This window comes from Schistocerca serialis, chromosome 2, assembly GCF_023864345.2.
Source record: "Schistocerca serialis cubense isolate TAMUIC-IGC-003099 chromosome 2, iqSchSeri2.2, whole genome shotgun sequence".
NCBI lineage: Eukaryota > Metazoa > Arthropoda > Insecta > Orthoptera > Acrididae > Schistocerca > Schistocerca serialis.
In genome coordinates this window covers 401,392,356-401,407,639 of record NC_064639.1, presented here as the reverse complement: position 1 = coordinate 401,407,639, position 15,284 = coordinate 401,392,356, and the positions used below count along the sequence as shown (strand labels likewise).

The 15,284-nt window shown below is 36.6% G+C and overlaps 1 protein-coding gene across 5 annotated transcripts in view; it reads left to right on the top strand.

Annotated features, from left to right (window-relative positions):
- Window positions 1-13,499, top strand: part of LOC126457234 (protein PALS2) — a 341,045-nt gene extending 327,546 nt beyond the window's left edge. For all 5 annotated transcript variants that reach the window (XM_050093366.1, XM_050093364.1, XM_050093365.1 and 2 more), the window contains 4 exons: window positions 3,669-3,871; window positions 4,672-4,800; window positions 11,398-11,472; window positions 11,591-13,499. In XM_050093366.1, the coding sequence (XP_049949323.1) occupies window positions 3,669-3,871; window positions 4,672-4,800; window positions 11,398-11,472; window positions 11,591-11,767 (584 nt within the window). In that variant the 3' untranslated portion in view covers window positions 11,768-13,499. The remainder of the gene's footprint in view (window positions 1-3,668; window positions 3,872-4,671; window positions 4,801-11,397; window positions 11,473-11,590) is intronic.
- The last annotated feature ends 1,785 nt before the right edge of the window (window positions 13,500-15,284 follow it).

Below are 15,284 nucleotides of genomic sequence, written 5' to 3'. Positions count from 1 at the left end.
ATTTTCCAATCATGATTTATTAAACTGTTGTTTCAGTAATACTCACACCTATCAGCAGATGCCTTTTTAGATGTAGGATTTGTTTACTTTCTTCTTGAAGAATGAGGGTAGTTTACATGTCATCTTGTGAACCAGGTGGAATAGATTTTTGATGCCTTGCTCTCCCAAGGATCTCAGTAATTCTAAGGGAATTATATCTATGCCAATACCTTGTTTAGACTTAGGTCTTTCAGTGCTCTTTCAAATTCTTCCAATTTTATCTTCATATACATCTTCTTCTATTTCTGTAGTATTATCTTCATGTTTGTTTCTCTGTAATAGAATCTCTGTACATTCATTCAACTTTGCAGGCTTCACTTCTTTACTTAACATGTTTATATAACTGCTTTTTTTTCTCCAAAGGCCTCTTTAATTTTCTTGTAGGTGGCACTTATCTTTCATCTAGATGTGTATGCTTCTAAAGCCTTGCATTTCTTGTGTAGCCATTCCTGTGCCATTTTGCACTTCCTGTCACTATAATTGTATAAAGAATGGTTCTCTTTTGCCAGCTTCATTTGATGCATAATTGTATTTTCTCCCTTCAACAACAGATTCAGTAGCTGTTGCATTATCCAAAGATTTCTCTTGGCTTTGTCTTTATTTATTTATTTTTTAATTTGGGTCCCTGCTGCCTTCACTATTTCATCTTTCAAAGGCTCCTATTCTTCTTCTGTCCTTGCCCAGAGATGTGAATGGTGGACTATTTTATCTAAAAGGATGCTGTCATTACTAAGCCACCCAGCAGAGATAAGGAAATATAACATTGCTTTCAGCTGTTTGCAATGCTCATGTGTCAAGGGGCCATGACGGCTAATGTTACAAGACTAAGTCAATCAGACTGTTGACCCTGCAACTACTTTAAAGGCGGCTGCCCCTTTTCAGGAATCATATGTTTGTTTTGCCTCTCCACAGATGGTTGTACCCACAGTATGGCTGTTTGTACCATAGAGGCATGTGTGTCACCCCTGCAAGGTCTGTGGTGTGTGGGGTAGGAGGGAGTGTTACAGGGTCATTACTGCTTACATTACATATAAATGATCTTGTGGATAATGTGCTGTTGTCTACAAGGAGTTACAGTGCCAGATGATTGTGGCAAAATGCAGACAGACCTGTGAAGGATAGATGATTGTTGTGAGGACTAGCAGTTAAGCCTGAATGTTAATGAATGTAATGTATTGGGCACAAATAGATGAAGAGATCCATTATGGTATTAGTTATAAACCACTGGAAACATTAATCACCATAAAATATATGTAGGCCTATCTGTCAGAAGCTCCCCAAAGTGAAATTATCACATAAAACTAATTATAGGAAAAACAGATTCCAGGTTGAAATTCAGTGGGAAAATTCTAGGGAAATTAACTCATCCACTAAGGAAATGGCTTACAAAACATCCTTTTGACCAATCCTTTAGTATTGCTCATCAGTCTAGTTACCTCTCTTACAAGGTTGGATTTACAGAGAAGATCCAACAAAGAGTGGCACAATTTATCATATAGTCAGGAAGTAAGTTTGAAAGCTTTATGGAGATGATCAGCAAACTCCAGAGGCAGACTCTGCTAGAAAGGTGTTATGTATCACAGAAAGGTTTACTCTCTCTCTCTCTCTCTCTCTCTCTCTCTCTCTCTGTGTGTGTGTGTGTGTGTGTGTGTGTGTGTGTGTGTGTGTGTGTGTGTGTGTTTGCTTAAGAGTCTGGCAGCATATTACTTCCTCCCGGATATGTCTTCCAAAATTACCTGACAAGAATATCAGAGAAATTAGAAATAATACAGAAGCTTATCAACAGGCACTCCTTCTGTGCACCATTTATGGGTGGAACAGGGAAGGGGACAAATTATGGTGGTACCAGACATGCCCTCCACTACAAACTGTAAGGTGGCTTGCAGAGTGTAGATGTAGACTGGAATGATGGTATGAATACTGTCTGTGCTACAGAAATTATCTGTTGTGTGCTTGAGATGCCATACCTCACCTCATGTTGCCTTCCACCCATAAGCATAATGTATTTGTGCACTATTTCTATTTGCTCACAGCTATACTTTTCAGACATAATAGTATTAATAGTCCTCTTTTTCTACTTGTTTTTTGTTACTGGTGTGGAGTCTAGATTGTGCTTCTTTTCAGTAAGAGCCATTGTTAACTGCTGATCACAATAACTTGTCTTGGACTTTTCATTGTTACTTCAAACCATTCAATGTATATTATATGATCCCATCTTCAAAAACGCCTTAGGCAATTATATTCTTGACATTTATATCGCTGCCTTCTTGTAACATAGTATGTGGCTCTTCTTTCCAAGTATCTGTTGTTTCCACAACTTTTATTTTGCAGTAAGGTACTTTATAACAATGTTTTATCATCGCAAGAAAATCTGTTGTACAGAAACATTTCATATCAGCACATATTAATTGTAGTAATACAGTTGCAGAAATAGTGGAGCATAACTAACAAGTAGTGACACATGGGCACTTCATTTGTAATCGATACAAAGTAGCAATATCAGAGGGACTCTGGGTAGAACTTTGGTTTGTCAGCTGATTATTTTCTGTTGTGAACTTGTTTAACAGATTACTGATGTGCTGAACCAGTGCTTGGACCTAAATAGAAAGATTTGATTTGTAAGAGAGAAGACTGGTTGCTTTAGGCTGTAAATAATTATTATTCCATGAGAGGAATTGTAGCTACATTGCTTAGTCTTTAAAAGCTCTGCATACAAAATACAGTGATGGGATCCAGTTATTGTCTGGCATTCAGTAATCAAACTTGTTTGAATTTTTGATGGGAATTAGAAACAAAGTATTTGTCCATTTTTAATGTTATGATTAACATAATACACAATAGTTAATTTGTTTTATTTATTGTTTCCAATAATTAAATATATTAAGTATTGTTGCTGCAGTGTTGTTTTTGTGTATGCCCCATAGGTCCAAAAGTTTCACAAAGAGATTAATAAAATAAAGAGAAAAGTTAAGATGTCATTCCAGTGCTTCAGGTCTTTCTCCTCTTGTGCACAATGCACAGAGCAGTCATACAAGCATGTGAAATTGACAGAAAAATCCTTTTTGGGGTGTTGTTCAACTCGTGCCTCACATTGGCATGAATGTCAGATATGTCGCTAAAGTGTTGATCCTTCATGTGAATTTCTGCATTTTGTGGTAGGTTCAAATTGACGAAACCAAGCCATCACCAGAAAAGAACAGTCAACATTTTTCATTTCAATAAAGTCGTGGCAGGGATCCACACATCATTTTTGTTAAAGAGTCATGATGATGTGTGGAGCAGACATTGCATACACTTTCCCCTTCTTCAAAACATTCTGGAGAATGCTTTGAACACTTTATTTAGGGATGTTTCTCCATTGCAATTGGCAACATGATAACACTGTCTGACTACAGCTGCACTTTTATTAGTTAGCATTGCCTGCTCCCGCTGAATCATCGAATAAACATTTATTGTTTACAGTTGTTAGTCCAAACTGCCACCATGGTTACTGCATTGATACCATTTATATGCAAGGAATAAAACTGGTCACGAAACTTTTTGGATGGGTGTTGTATATCCCTAAACTGATTCAGAGTTCTAAAGTCATCATGGATAAAATTGTTAATAACTGAGTTTTATTTGTACAGATACTTCTCGTCCTCCTCGTGTTCTTGAAGAAAATGGAAAAGGTTACTGGTTTATTGACAGAGAATCTATGGAGGAGGACATCAGGGAGCATAGATTTTTGGAATATGGAGAGCACAATGGTCACCTTTACGGCACAAAGTTGGATTCTATTAGAGATGTCATACGCCAGGGCAAGATGTGTATACTGGACTGCAGTCCAGCAGTAAGTATGCTACTGTATTCCAAGCCTGTGAGGCAAGCATGCTATGGATACTTTGTGCCATGGTTAAATGCAGGTTCATATCCAGCTAAGCTCATAGTTCTAAAAACAAAGTTTCCCTCTATTATAAGCTCATAGTTCTTTATTTTGACAAACTAAAACAATATATAGTGTGGGATACAAATTCCACACAGTGTACAGCAAAGTAAATCCTTTGCTTTAGCGTGTACTTGATTTGTTTCCTTCAGAGCTCCTTCTCTTCCGATCCACGCTGACAAAAATATATAGCCTACAGCTTGACATTTACTACTAAGTGTGACATGTTCCACAAAATAGTTTTACCACAGGAGGTGGCTGTGGAGAGGATCTTACTCTATGAACATTGATATGTTGGATGCAACTTACTATCAAAAGTTAATGAGGTAAAGCTGGTACTATACTGAGAAGGAAGTGAAAAATACAAAGTCACCCAGTAGAAGTGTAAATAACAAGTGACCAAATAAGTTCACTTTGTATATCAGCTTTCTGTTATTCATGTTGCTTCTGTAGCAATTGACTCTTCTTTACATAACATCTCTGACTATATTCTTAAGAATTTTGTATTTCATCTTTGTTTTTCTATCTCATTGCCTGCCAACGAGGTTATTACACAAGAGAGATAAAAATTTCTTGATTTATACTATATATTTTTGGTAATAATGGAACATTAAATTTTAAGGAATATAAGTTTCTTATGTTAATGGTTAAAGCTATTATTAAGCAAGTTAATGATTGCATTTCTAACTTTCCTTTTTTTGTTTAAGGCACTGAAAATATTACATAATTCATCAGAGTTCATGCCATATGTCATATTCATCGCTGCTCCGGGAATGGAACAATTGAAACACTTGTATGGTATGGGTCGGACAATAGGTTCATCAAAGAGTTTGACGGTAAGTTTTGCATTCGTGAACATGTTTCGTATTTATAGCTGAACGCAATGATATAAGTGTTGCAGCAGGAAGTCTGCAGTGGATTATAAGTAATGGAAGGAGTAAAGGTAACAAGCCACCATATATTTGATGTGTTGAATGGTTGATAGGCATAAAACTAGACTGAAATGTTGCTAAGTTTTTGAGTGATGTCCTTTTTCATAGCAGACTAGTACAGAATACACATACACATACACCTGCATGGCTATTGTCCTAGCTCACTACATTACACTGACAGTTCAGCTTGACAGGATTTGAAATGGCTAGTGTGGTGAGGATGAGAAAGGAGGCGGGAGGTTGTTGCATGGACTTTTGCTGACAGTTGGGAGCGAAAAGCAATGCCAAAGTGAGCTCATCAGTGCCACATACCTATCCTGTGCACTTGCTGCATCCTTAGCTGATTGACAGCATAGAAAAATATAAAAAATGGAATAAAATATTTACTGTGACCAGATCACCATAAGAGACGTGATTGGTGGTGTAGGCATACCATTTGGCTAATGCCAAGCACTGTATTTCATATTTTGTGGGTATGAAATATATTACAACACAATTTGTTCCAACATTCTTGAATTTTGACCAAATGCCCTGTCTAATCAGCATTGCTCAGGTGTTGCTGAATGAAGTTCATGGTGCTATAAATGATGATTCGGTATATTGATTTCAAGTTTAAAGGAAGCTTCCTGGAGAACCAATAATAAAAAAAAGTTAGCTAAGTTCATTTGAATGTGGAAATTCTGCTCACTGTTTTCTTTCATTTTAGTGGCTTAGTGTATCACATTTTTGGCACCACATAGTGTGGTCACTTTTGGGCAGTACCAGGAAGTTGTATGCTATTCAGATGAAGCAGTCTAAATTTGAGGTAAATGTTTTGTCATAAACAACACACTTGCAATGCCTTGGCCTCTGTGTTCAGCAGACATGGCCCCCTGTAAGATCTTTCCACTACTAAAGTGGTAAAAAAAAGGAATAACTAGAGGAACTACATGTCATATCAAAATTGCTTTCCAGAAGTGCTTTGACTATTGGAAACACTGTAGACTTCAATGTGTTACATTCAATAGGTAAAGCTTTAAAAGTAAGAAATGAAATTAATAGTGATGAATAAATAAGGAGAGTTGAGATAAACAGAAGTCTATGTATTTTTAACAAAACTTGTATAGGCTTTTCAAAATGGAAATCACAAATTCACTCATATGTGTTTGAGAAACTACGCATATTCTTCAGCTGACATAGTGCCTTGGACTTGTAGGCCTTCATCTTTTGAACATTAACACTGTCTATAATTTTACACGTCGTCTTTGTCTTTTAATAAAACTTCTGGTAAAGTAACAAAAAGATTTGACAATGTTTCCAAATCATCTTGGGTAACATGTTTCCTTATAGTATTGTGTTCCTCAATTTACCCTCCCAGAAACCATAAAAATAAACATGCCTTTAAACAATATCCAAAAACACAGTGATTACTTTTAATCAGTTATTAATTTTGAGTTAGTTAGAATATTAAAGCTGCCTCAAAAATACCCCAGAAAGTAGAGATGAGAATTTTAAGAAAAAACAGTTGCCAAAACTTACAGATATCTTTTTAAATAGTGAAACCATAAGATTAATGTGGAGAGTAAAACAGGAAAGTTCCCCATAATAACCAAGAAAATACTGAGATTGTCATAGATGCAATCAACAAACTTTAAAATTGTGCTCACCCAATGGAAATGTTCCAAGTAAACACTCCTCATCAGTAAACACTGACATAGGCAATATAACCACCCCTCGTCAGGTAATTACTCCAAATGCAATGTATTATAAACCACAGGAAACTAAAGAGTTACTAGGCAAATGGTGAAGACAATGCAGAAACCTGGGGAAAAAGGCAGAAAAACCCAAGATTTATAATTCACCGCAAACCTCTAATTCAAATATGGGTCATGGACAAAATTCTAGACATAAGGAATAAGATATCCAGTATTTAAAAAAAAAGGAGATAAATCCAGTCCGTATGATTTCAATGACAAGGAACAGCTCTTTGGAACAGGACATACAAAATTTAATCCTGCATAATTTACAGTAGTATAGAAACACTATGTTTATATTATGAAGAGAGATCACTGCTATCAGTTGCAGTGGGACATTAAGCAGAATCAGCGGCAATGAGCAAAAATGTGCAGTAACTACTGCATTGTTGCTGTTACTGTGAACATCAAGACTGTTGTCAGTGACATTATTTTGTCGTTGGATTTATGAAAGTGATTGAATCATGTAGGCCCAACTCTCTTTGCTGAGCATATGAAACTTTTTGGCCTCAATTTTAATTGCTTTTCAGTGTGAATATAACATACTTATTTTGTAAGTATTCAGTTGGTGCATAAGTTTATAGAGTTTTTCCATATGCTTCCTAAAACAGATCATTACACAAAACAGAGACTTTAGTCATCAATAATATATCCTCCATCACTATTTACAACAATCTGCCAATGCTGGGCAACCTTTTGATTCCATGTGAGTAGAACTCGCACAGTTTGAGCTGAAGAACTCCTCAAGCCATGTTGAAAGTGCATTTTCATCCAGAAAGGAAATTTCTTGAAAGTTGTACAATAGAGAGCGGAAAAGATGAAAATCTGAGGGGACAAGGAAGGGGGGGGGGAGGCGGTAGAATGAGTCCCTTACCCAACTCTTGCAGTGTTTTTGTCACTCTAACAGAGTGCAGGCAGGCAATCACTTCACGCAGTCTTTCTGGTTGTTGTACTTGGATTGCATCTGCAAGACACCTCAGCAGTGATGGTTACACCTCAGGGAAGTAATTCGAAGTACACCACACTGTCGCAGTTCCACCATATGTATAACATTATCTTTTGTGGATGCGTGTAGATATTTGTATAGGGAGTTGCTCAACCAGTCATTTATTTCCCCTATGTTAGCATATAGACACAATTTCCCATCACCAGTAAGGGTGAGCCAGTAACGTCAAAAGGATCCTCCTTAAAACAGGAAAACCATTTTCTTTTCATACTCTGTCCAATGGTATTGTCCCTGTACATGGCACAAATGTTTCTGGCTGCCTCCATTGCTGTTATTCTTCTATTGAATCCAGCAGAAGAATGTGTTGTCAATGTTCCAGTTTCTTCACTTAGCATTGCATTTTCTAACATCAACAGCTCCATTATAGTATGTAAACTCAAATAGAAACAGTGAACTACAAGTAAAAAAAATACAATCAATACATAAACCCAAAGCAACTGGAATACTGACATAAAAAATAGGCAATAAACTTATGGACCAACCTAATATTCATTTTAACCATAGAGCCTATTAGTTTGGTAGTGTTTGAACATGGTTGACCAGGAAGTAATCTAGTAACTGAATGTCGATGTTTGAATAGGATGCCATAAATTTAAATATGTTAAGTGTTTCTTTATTACATTTGATTATTAGTTGCTATTTTCCTCCAAGGAAAGATGCCCTAAAATTTATCTTCTCTGTCAGAACAGGAAGCAATGTTCTCGCTACTCAATATACACAACTGGCCATTAATATTGCTACACCACGAAGATGATGTGCTACAGACGTGAAATTTAACCGACAGGAAGAAGATGCTGTGATATGCAAATGATTAGCTTTTCAGAGCATTCACACGAGGTTGGCGCCGGTGGCGACACCTACAACATGCTGACATGATGAAAGATTCCAACCAATTTCTCATACACAAACAGCAGTTGACCGGCATTACCTGGTTAAACATTGTGATGCCTCGTGTAAGGAGGAGAATGCGTACCATCATGTTTCCGACTTTGATAAAGGTCGGATTGTAGCCTATCACGATTGCGGTTTATCGTATCGTGACTTTGCTGCTCGCGTTGGTCAAGATCCAATGGCTGTTAACAGAATATGGAATTGGTGGGTTCAGGAGGGTAATACGGAATGCTGTGCTGGATCCCAACGCCCTCGTATCACCAGCAGTCGAGATGACAGACATCTTATCCGCATGGCTATAATGGATCATGCAGCCACGTCTCGATCCCTGAGTCAACAGATGGGGATGTTTGCAAGACAACAACCATCTGCATGAACAGTTCGACGACGTTTGCAGCAGCATGGGCTATCAGCTCGGAGACCATGGCTGCGGTTGCCCTTGACGCTGCATCACAGACAGGAGTGCCTATGATGGTGTATTCAAAGACGAATGGCAAAACGTCATTTTTTTCGGATAAATCCAGGTTCTGTTTATAGCATCATGATGGTCGCATCTGTGTTTGGCAACATCGCGGTGAATGCACATTTGAGGCGTGTATTCATCATCGCCGTGCTGGCGTATCACCCGGCGTGATGTTATGGCGTGCCGTTGGTTACATGTCTCGGTCACCTCTTGCTCGCATTGACGGCACTTTGAACAGTGACCGTTACATTTCAGATGTGTTACGACCCGTGGCGCTACCCTTCATTCGATCCCTGCTAAACCATTCATTTCAGCAGGATAATGCATGACCGCAGGACGATTGCAGGACCTGTACGGGCCTTTCTGGATACAGAAAATGTTCAACTGCTGCTCTGGTCAGCACATTCTCCAGATCTCTCACCAGTTGGAAACGTCTAGTCAATGGTGGCCGAGCAGCTGGCTCGTCACAATACACCAGTCACTACTCTTGATGAACTGTGGTATCGTGTTGAAGCTGCATGGGCAGCTGTACCTGTACACGCCATCCAAGCTCTATTTGACTCAATGCTCAGGTGTATCAAGGCCGTTGTTATGGCCAGAGGGTTGCTCTTGGTACTGATTTCTCAGGATCTATGCACCCAAACTGCGTGAAAATGTAATCACACGTCAGTTCTAGTACAATATCTTTGTCCAATGAATACCCGTTTATCATCTGCATTTCTTCTTGGTGTAGCAATTTTAATGGCCAGTAGTGTATATCACTTATTTGACCAATATCTGTATTATCTATCATGGCACATGTATCGCCACTATTAATTTCCATTTTCATCATATTCCTGGACCATTTTGTACTCCATATGGTAAATTATTTAACATCCATGTCAACTTCCATCATTGACCAAGTATTTTAGGCTGCCCACAGACAACACCAGTAGTCTCAATAACTGGTGACTGAACATTATAAACAATTAGGATTTGTTTCACATTTCATGAAGATATATATATATATTGCAGGATAAAGTTCTGACACTGGGTCAAAGGTCTTACACAAACTGTGACAAACCATCTTAAATGAGTGGAGAGATAGTCACTATGGGACTGAGCCAAAGTAGTTTGGGCAAGAAAAAAGATTTTCTTGATTTGTGACTGCAAAAATTCAAAACAATAGCACTTGTGCCACTATCAACATGATGGCAATTTCAAGTATGTAATGACTATTGCAAATCTTATGGCAATGTTGATTGGTGTAGTTCCAATTGATGCATAGAAATTACAGTTAAGAAGAGAGGAGTATTGCTATAGAAATGACCTCGATGTATTATCAGATAGGTTTCCATGCTCACATAGTTGAATGCCTATCATATTCTCAAACTCCTTTCCACCTATACAACTTTCACTACTTCATTGATAAGTTAACACATATTTCAGAATAATCAAATGGTGTCATCTCATTAATAGGTAAGGTCAGGTTAACTTATTTCCATTATCATTGCATGTTAAATTTTAAACAGACTGACTTGTTTGTTGTTTTTGTTGTAGATTTATCATGATTTGCTTATGGGATTAAATTTTGTGGCATGTTATACAAGTGAAATATTTTGGCTTTGATGATAATAGCTACTGAAAATTCCATACCTTTGTTCTACATAAAGATAGAAAGTGTCAATATTTGTTTTGGCCTCATATGACATCTAAAACATACGATTTTAATATTGCCAAATGTCTGCTTGTGTCTGTGTACGTGCGGATGGATAGGTGCATGTGTGTGCGAGTGTATACCTGTCCTTTTTTCCCCCTAAGGTAAGTCTTTCCGCTCCCGGGATTGGAATGACTCCTTACCCTCTCCCTTAAAACCCACATCCTTTCGTCTTTCCCTCTCCTTCCCTCTTTCCTGATGAAGCAACTGTTTGTTGCGAAAGCTTGAATTTTGTGTGTATATTTGTGTTTGTTTGTGTGTCTATCGACCTGCCAGCACTTTTTTTTTGGTAAGTCTCATCATCTTTGTTTTTAGATACATTTTAATATTGGTTAGATATATTCTACAAACCTCTTTCTATTGTGTCAGGATCTCAGTAACTTCAAAATCAATTCCCTTTAGATCCTATTTTTATGAATGATTTGCTGCTGCAGTGAAATTTTGCTTCTGTTTGTAGCATTTACTTGATAGTGATTTATGATATTTTATCATTAATCCCCAACTTCAAAAAGGATTGAATTATGTTTTACATATAGAAATGTCTAATTGTACCTGCTTGTGGAATGAGCAGTGCTGAATAGATGTCAATGATATTGGCATGAGAGATGTGTGCAACATGCATTTTATTATTTAGCAGTATTTGTAAAGTATGGCATTTTTATTTTAAATGTTTGTTGAATATTTTTGTTTCATATTTATGTTGCATGTTCAGTTTGATCGGGCAAGTTCCATTAGGTACAGTTCTCGAAGAGCAAGAACTTTAGAATCGTTAGCTTCACTTTATGAGGTAAGTATCCCTCATGTTATTTATGTAATTTGTCTTATCCTGAGATTAATATAATTATTGTTAGCTACAGTAAAGAGTATAAAATTGTAGCTTTCTGATTGTGTTTGTTTCTTTTAAGGAAGAGGACCTGCGTCAGACTCTGGAGGAAAGTGCCCGTCTTCAAAGAACTTACGAGAAATATATTGATCTTACCATTATAAATGAAGACTTTGATGGTACATTCCGAAAGGTTATTGAAGCACTGGAAGTCCTGAGCACAGAACATCAGTGGGTACCAGTAAACTGGGTGTACTGAAGTATGAAGTATCTGTAATTTCAGAATTTCTTGTTTTCGTCTGTTTTTATTGCTCATACAAACCATTTTGATTGTTAATTTGAGCAAAGTTACACTTGACCTGTTTTAAAACAAGAAAACATTTCGAGAATGTTTGGTGCTTGTTAGCAACAGTGCTTGTGGACAAACATCCAAATGCCTGACATTGTTCAGAATGGTCTGAGAATCTCAGTACTTTAAAAGCAAGATAAGTTATTTGCAAGTGTATTGTAGGGGACGGAATATGACATGAAGTGTGTCTCTGGTTTCATTCCCTTTTTATTTTGTTCATATACTGCCACATTATTTTAAATTGAAGATATAATGTTTTTTTTTCTCCCCCCATTACACTAGTGTCTAAGGTAAGTTTTGTTTTCTGTTATTTGATGTGTGCATAAATTTGTCAGAGTTAAAAGCTGTGGTTGTGTGCACCTTCTAAAAGAAAATGGTCTTTCCATGTCACTGACATTTAACCTTTTAGTAACTCCTAAAAAAATTAAAACTATGACCTGAGCCAGGAATCCAGATATGTAAAGTTTGTTCAGTTGGTAGAAATTTGCCTGTGAAAGGTGAAAATAGATCTAGTCCTGGTCTGGTACACAGTTTTAATCTCTGTAGATAGTATCATTACGGCACATACTCCACTGCAGAGTGAAACATTCTTTAACTGTAATGTACTTACCTTGCAGTGAACAATAATGTTTACAGTTGTGATATTAAAATTGTTCTTTTGTGAAATTGCTCTTACAGCCTACTTTTTAACACTTCCTTGTTGAAAAAAAGGTGTGTCTGAGTCTGACCCATTCTTGACATGAAATTGTAGTGGCACATGTATATCTTTTGATTTCTAATCACACAAGATGTTCATGCACATTGTGTGACATTTAAGTTGCACATAAGCAAATGTGTTCATATGAAAATAAAATTATAAAGTATTCATTCATAAGATCTCTGACTATGTATTACTATATGACATGGCTTTCTGCTTGTTCACATATGTTTATCACTTATAACGAGAGTTAATAATTTCATAAAAGGGATCATTTTCCCACTAGTTTGTATCAAATTTGTGATGTGATACATGCCATCAATTGAAACATTCCATCGCTGTGATATTCATTTCTAGGTTTTTTGTAAGATTAAAATGAAGTTTTTTAAGAAAAGTATAACTTGTAGTGTCTTTCATCATACTGTTGCTGCATTTTATTTTTATGCACAAAAGATGTTGCAGTGTTTTGTGTGTTGCTCATCTACTGATATTGAAAAAAATTAATAGTTTTGTTGTGTGTGTCATTGTTTTCAGATATTTTTATTTTATGATTTTGTATAGTTTGTCATTTAGAACACACACATAATCTATTACTCATCTACTTAGGTACAGTCTTTCGTTCCTTTTACCAAAAGAGAAGAGGAGTTGAGAATAGTTTGCACATTGCTATTTTTATTTGTTGAATATGTATTACTTGAAAACTGTTTGCGTCTGTAGATGTAGAAACAGTAGAAACTAACCCGTCCATGTGTTCAGGGAGAAAAATAGTATTGAAGGTAATGTATTTTATGTGCTTCATTGAAGTGATGATGTTAAGCAGCTACATGTACTGTTTTAAAATTACATTAAAAGACATGTTTTATGTAAATTATAGCAGAGCTGTATACTGCAAAAACTGTTCTTATATATATTTAAAATGTCAAATAAAAGTACTTTACATTTTTATCTACTTCTTTTTATTCCAATATAGTAGACACCCCAAAAAGATTATTTTTCCTGTTTTCTATGTGTCAATAAGAGGAGAGGAATGGTGGAATAGGCAAAGCTAATCATTAGCACTTAGTGAAGTTCTGATTTCCGTGTGTGTGCAGGGAGGAGGAGAGGGTGTGTAGCAGTGAGTGCATTCATCCTCTAATAAGGAAAACAAATGTTTATAAACTAAATTACCATGCTTCAGTTCATATCAAGTGTAGCCTTGTATCACTGAATGCCTGAACTACATGAAGAGTAGTTATCTTCATTCACTACGTGGTTAGTATTTCAGGGGCTGATGATTTTTTAGTATTAACAGAGGGACAATATGTATAGCAGGTACTTAAGTGTATGGGAAGCTCTTGCTGTTTATCAGACAAAAGGGTAGATAAAAAGAAAAGCTGCAGTGTAGTCACTGTGAGCATTCATCATTAGCAGCATCAACATTACTTTTTCTCCATGCATTAAAGGGTTACATATCCTACCATGTATTCTAATTTTTTAATTTAAACATTGTTCACTGATCTGTGCTGCTTATTTCACCAAGTGGTAGGAACAACTGAATGAGTAAAGGGAGTCGCTCACCATGCAGACATAGCGTTCCGCAGTGGATAAACCCACAACCAAGAAGATGAATAATACACATGTTATTTTGAATGCGTTTTCTTTTTACCACACACCGGTGCTTTCTCTCCTCTCTACAACATAAGTTTTCCCTGTGTTTCATTTGTAGAAACACAAGTTTATTGATACCATTGTTTATGTTAAACTTCCGGTTCCATAACCATTTAGGCAGTGGTATTATCCACATATAATACTAACCACATTGTATTTCATTAATTCTGTTTCAGCTGCTACATATATGATCAGTAAAAATAGATGTCCTGTGACTAGGGCATCCTGTTGGGTAGACCGTTCGCCGGGTGCAGTCTTTCGATTTGACGCCACTTCGGTGACTTACATGTCGATGGGGATGAAATAATGATGATTAGGACAACACAACACCCAGTCCCTGAATGGAGAAAATCTCCGACCCAGCTTGGAATTGAACCCGGACCCTTAGGATTGACATTCTGTCACGCTGACCACTCAGCTCCTGGGGGCAGACACATGATCAGTGAAATAGTATTGTCAATAATTTTCTAATGTTTAATTGTAACTTTGACTTTCAAGTTACAATTAAACATTAGAAAATTGATTCTGGTATTTTCAGAAGTTTTTAACTCTCACATCTAAAAAAAATTAATTAAAATCCTCAACTTCATTGTAACAACTGCTGAATTGTTGGGTGAAGAACTGATGACTCAATTGCAATTGCATTACAATGTAATACATCTCATTATCTGGTAAAAAATTTGTGTTGACTCAAAATCCACATTAACCTTGTTAATTTCAAATTGATAGTCACCCTTTTTACTTTTCAAATATGATTCATATTAGGACACATACATATTTAGAACTCTCTTCCCTGCAATGTTTTTTGATACTTCATTTAACGTAAGATGCCTCAAGCCTTACACATTCGACACATCCATCCTATTGTTTCTAATTTTGAGTAGTTATTCGTATTATGTAGAAGTTTTACCTACCATTAAGGTATATCTTGATTTGTCCATTTTGATACACCATACTTACCAGAGTAGAAATGGAATGATCGTGTGGCATAATTGGTAAAGAACCCTGTCTGGGATTGTTTGGCTGCATGATGCAAATTATTTATTTGATGCTTCTTCAACAACTTGCTCATTGATGAAGATG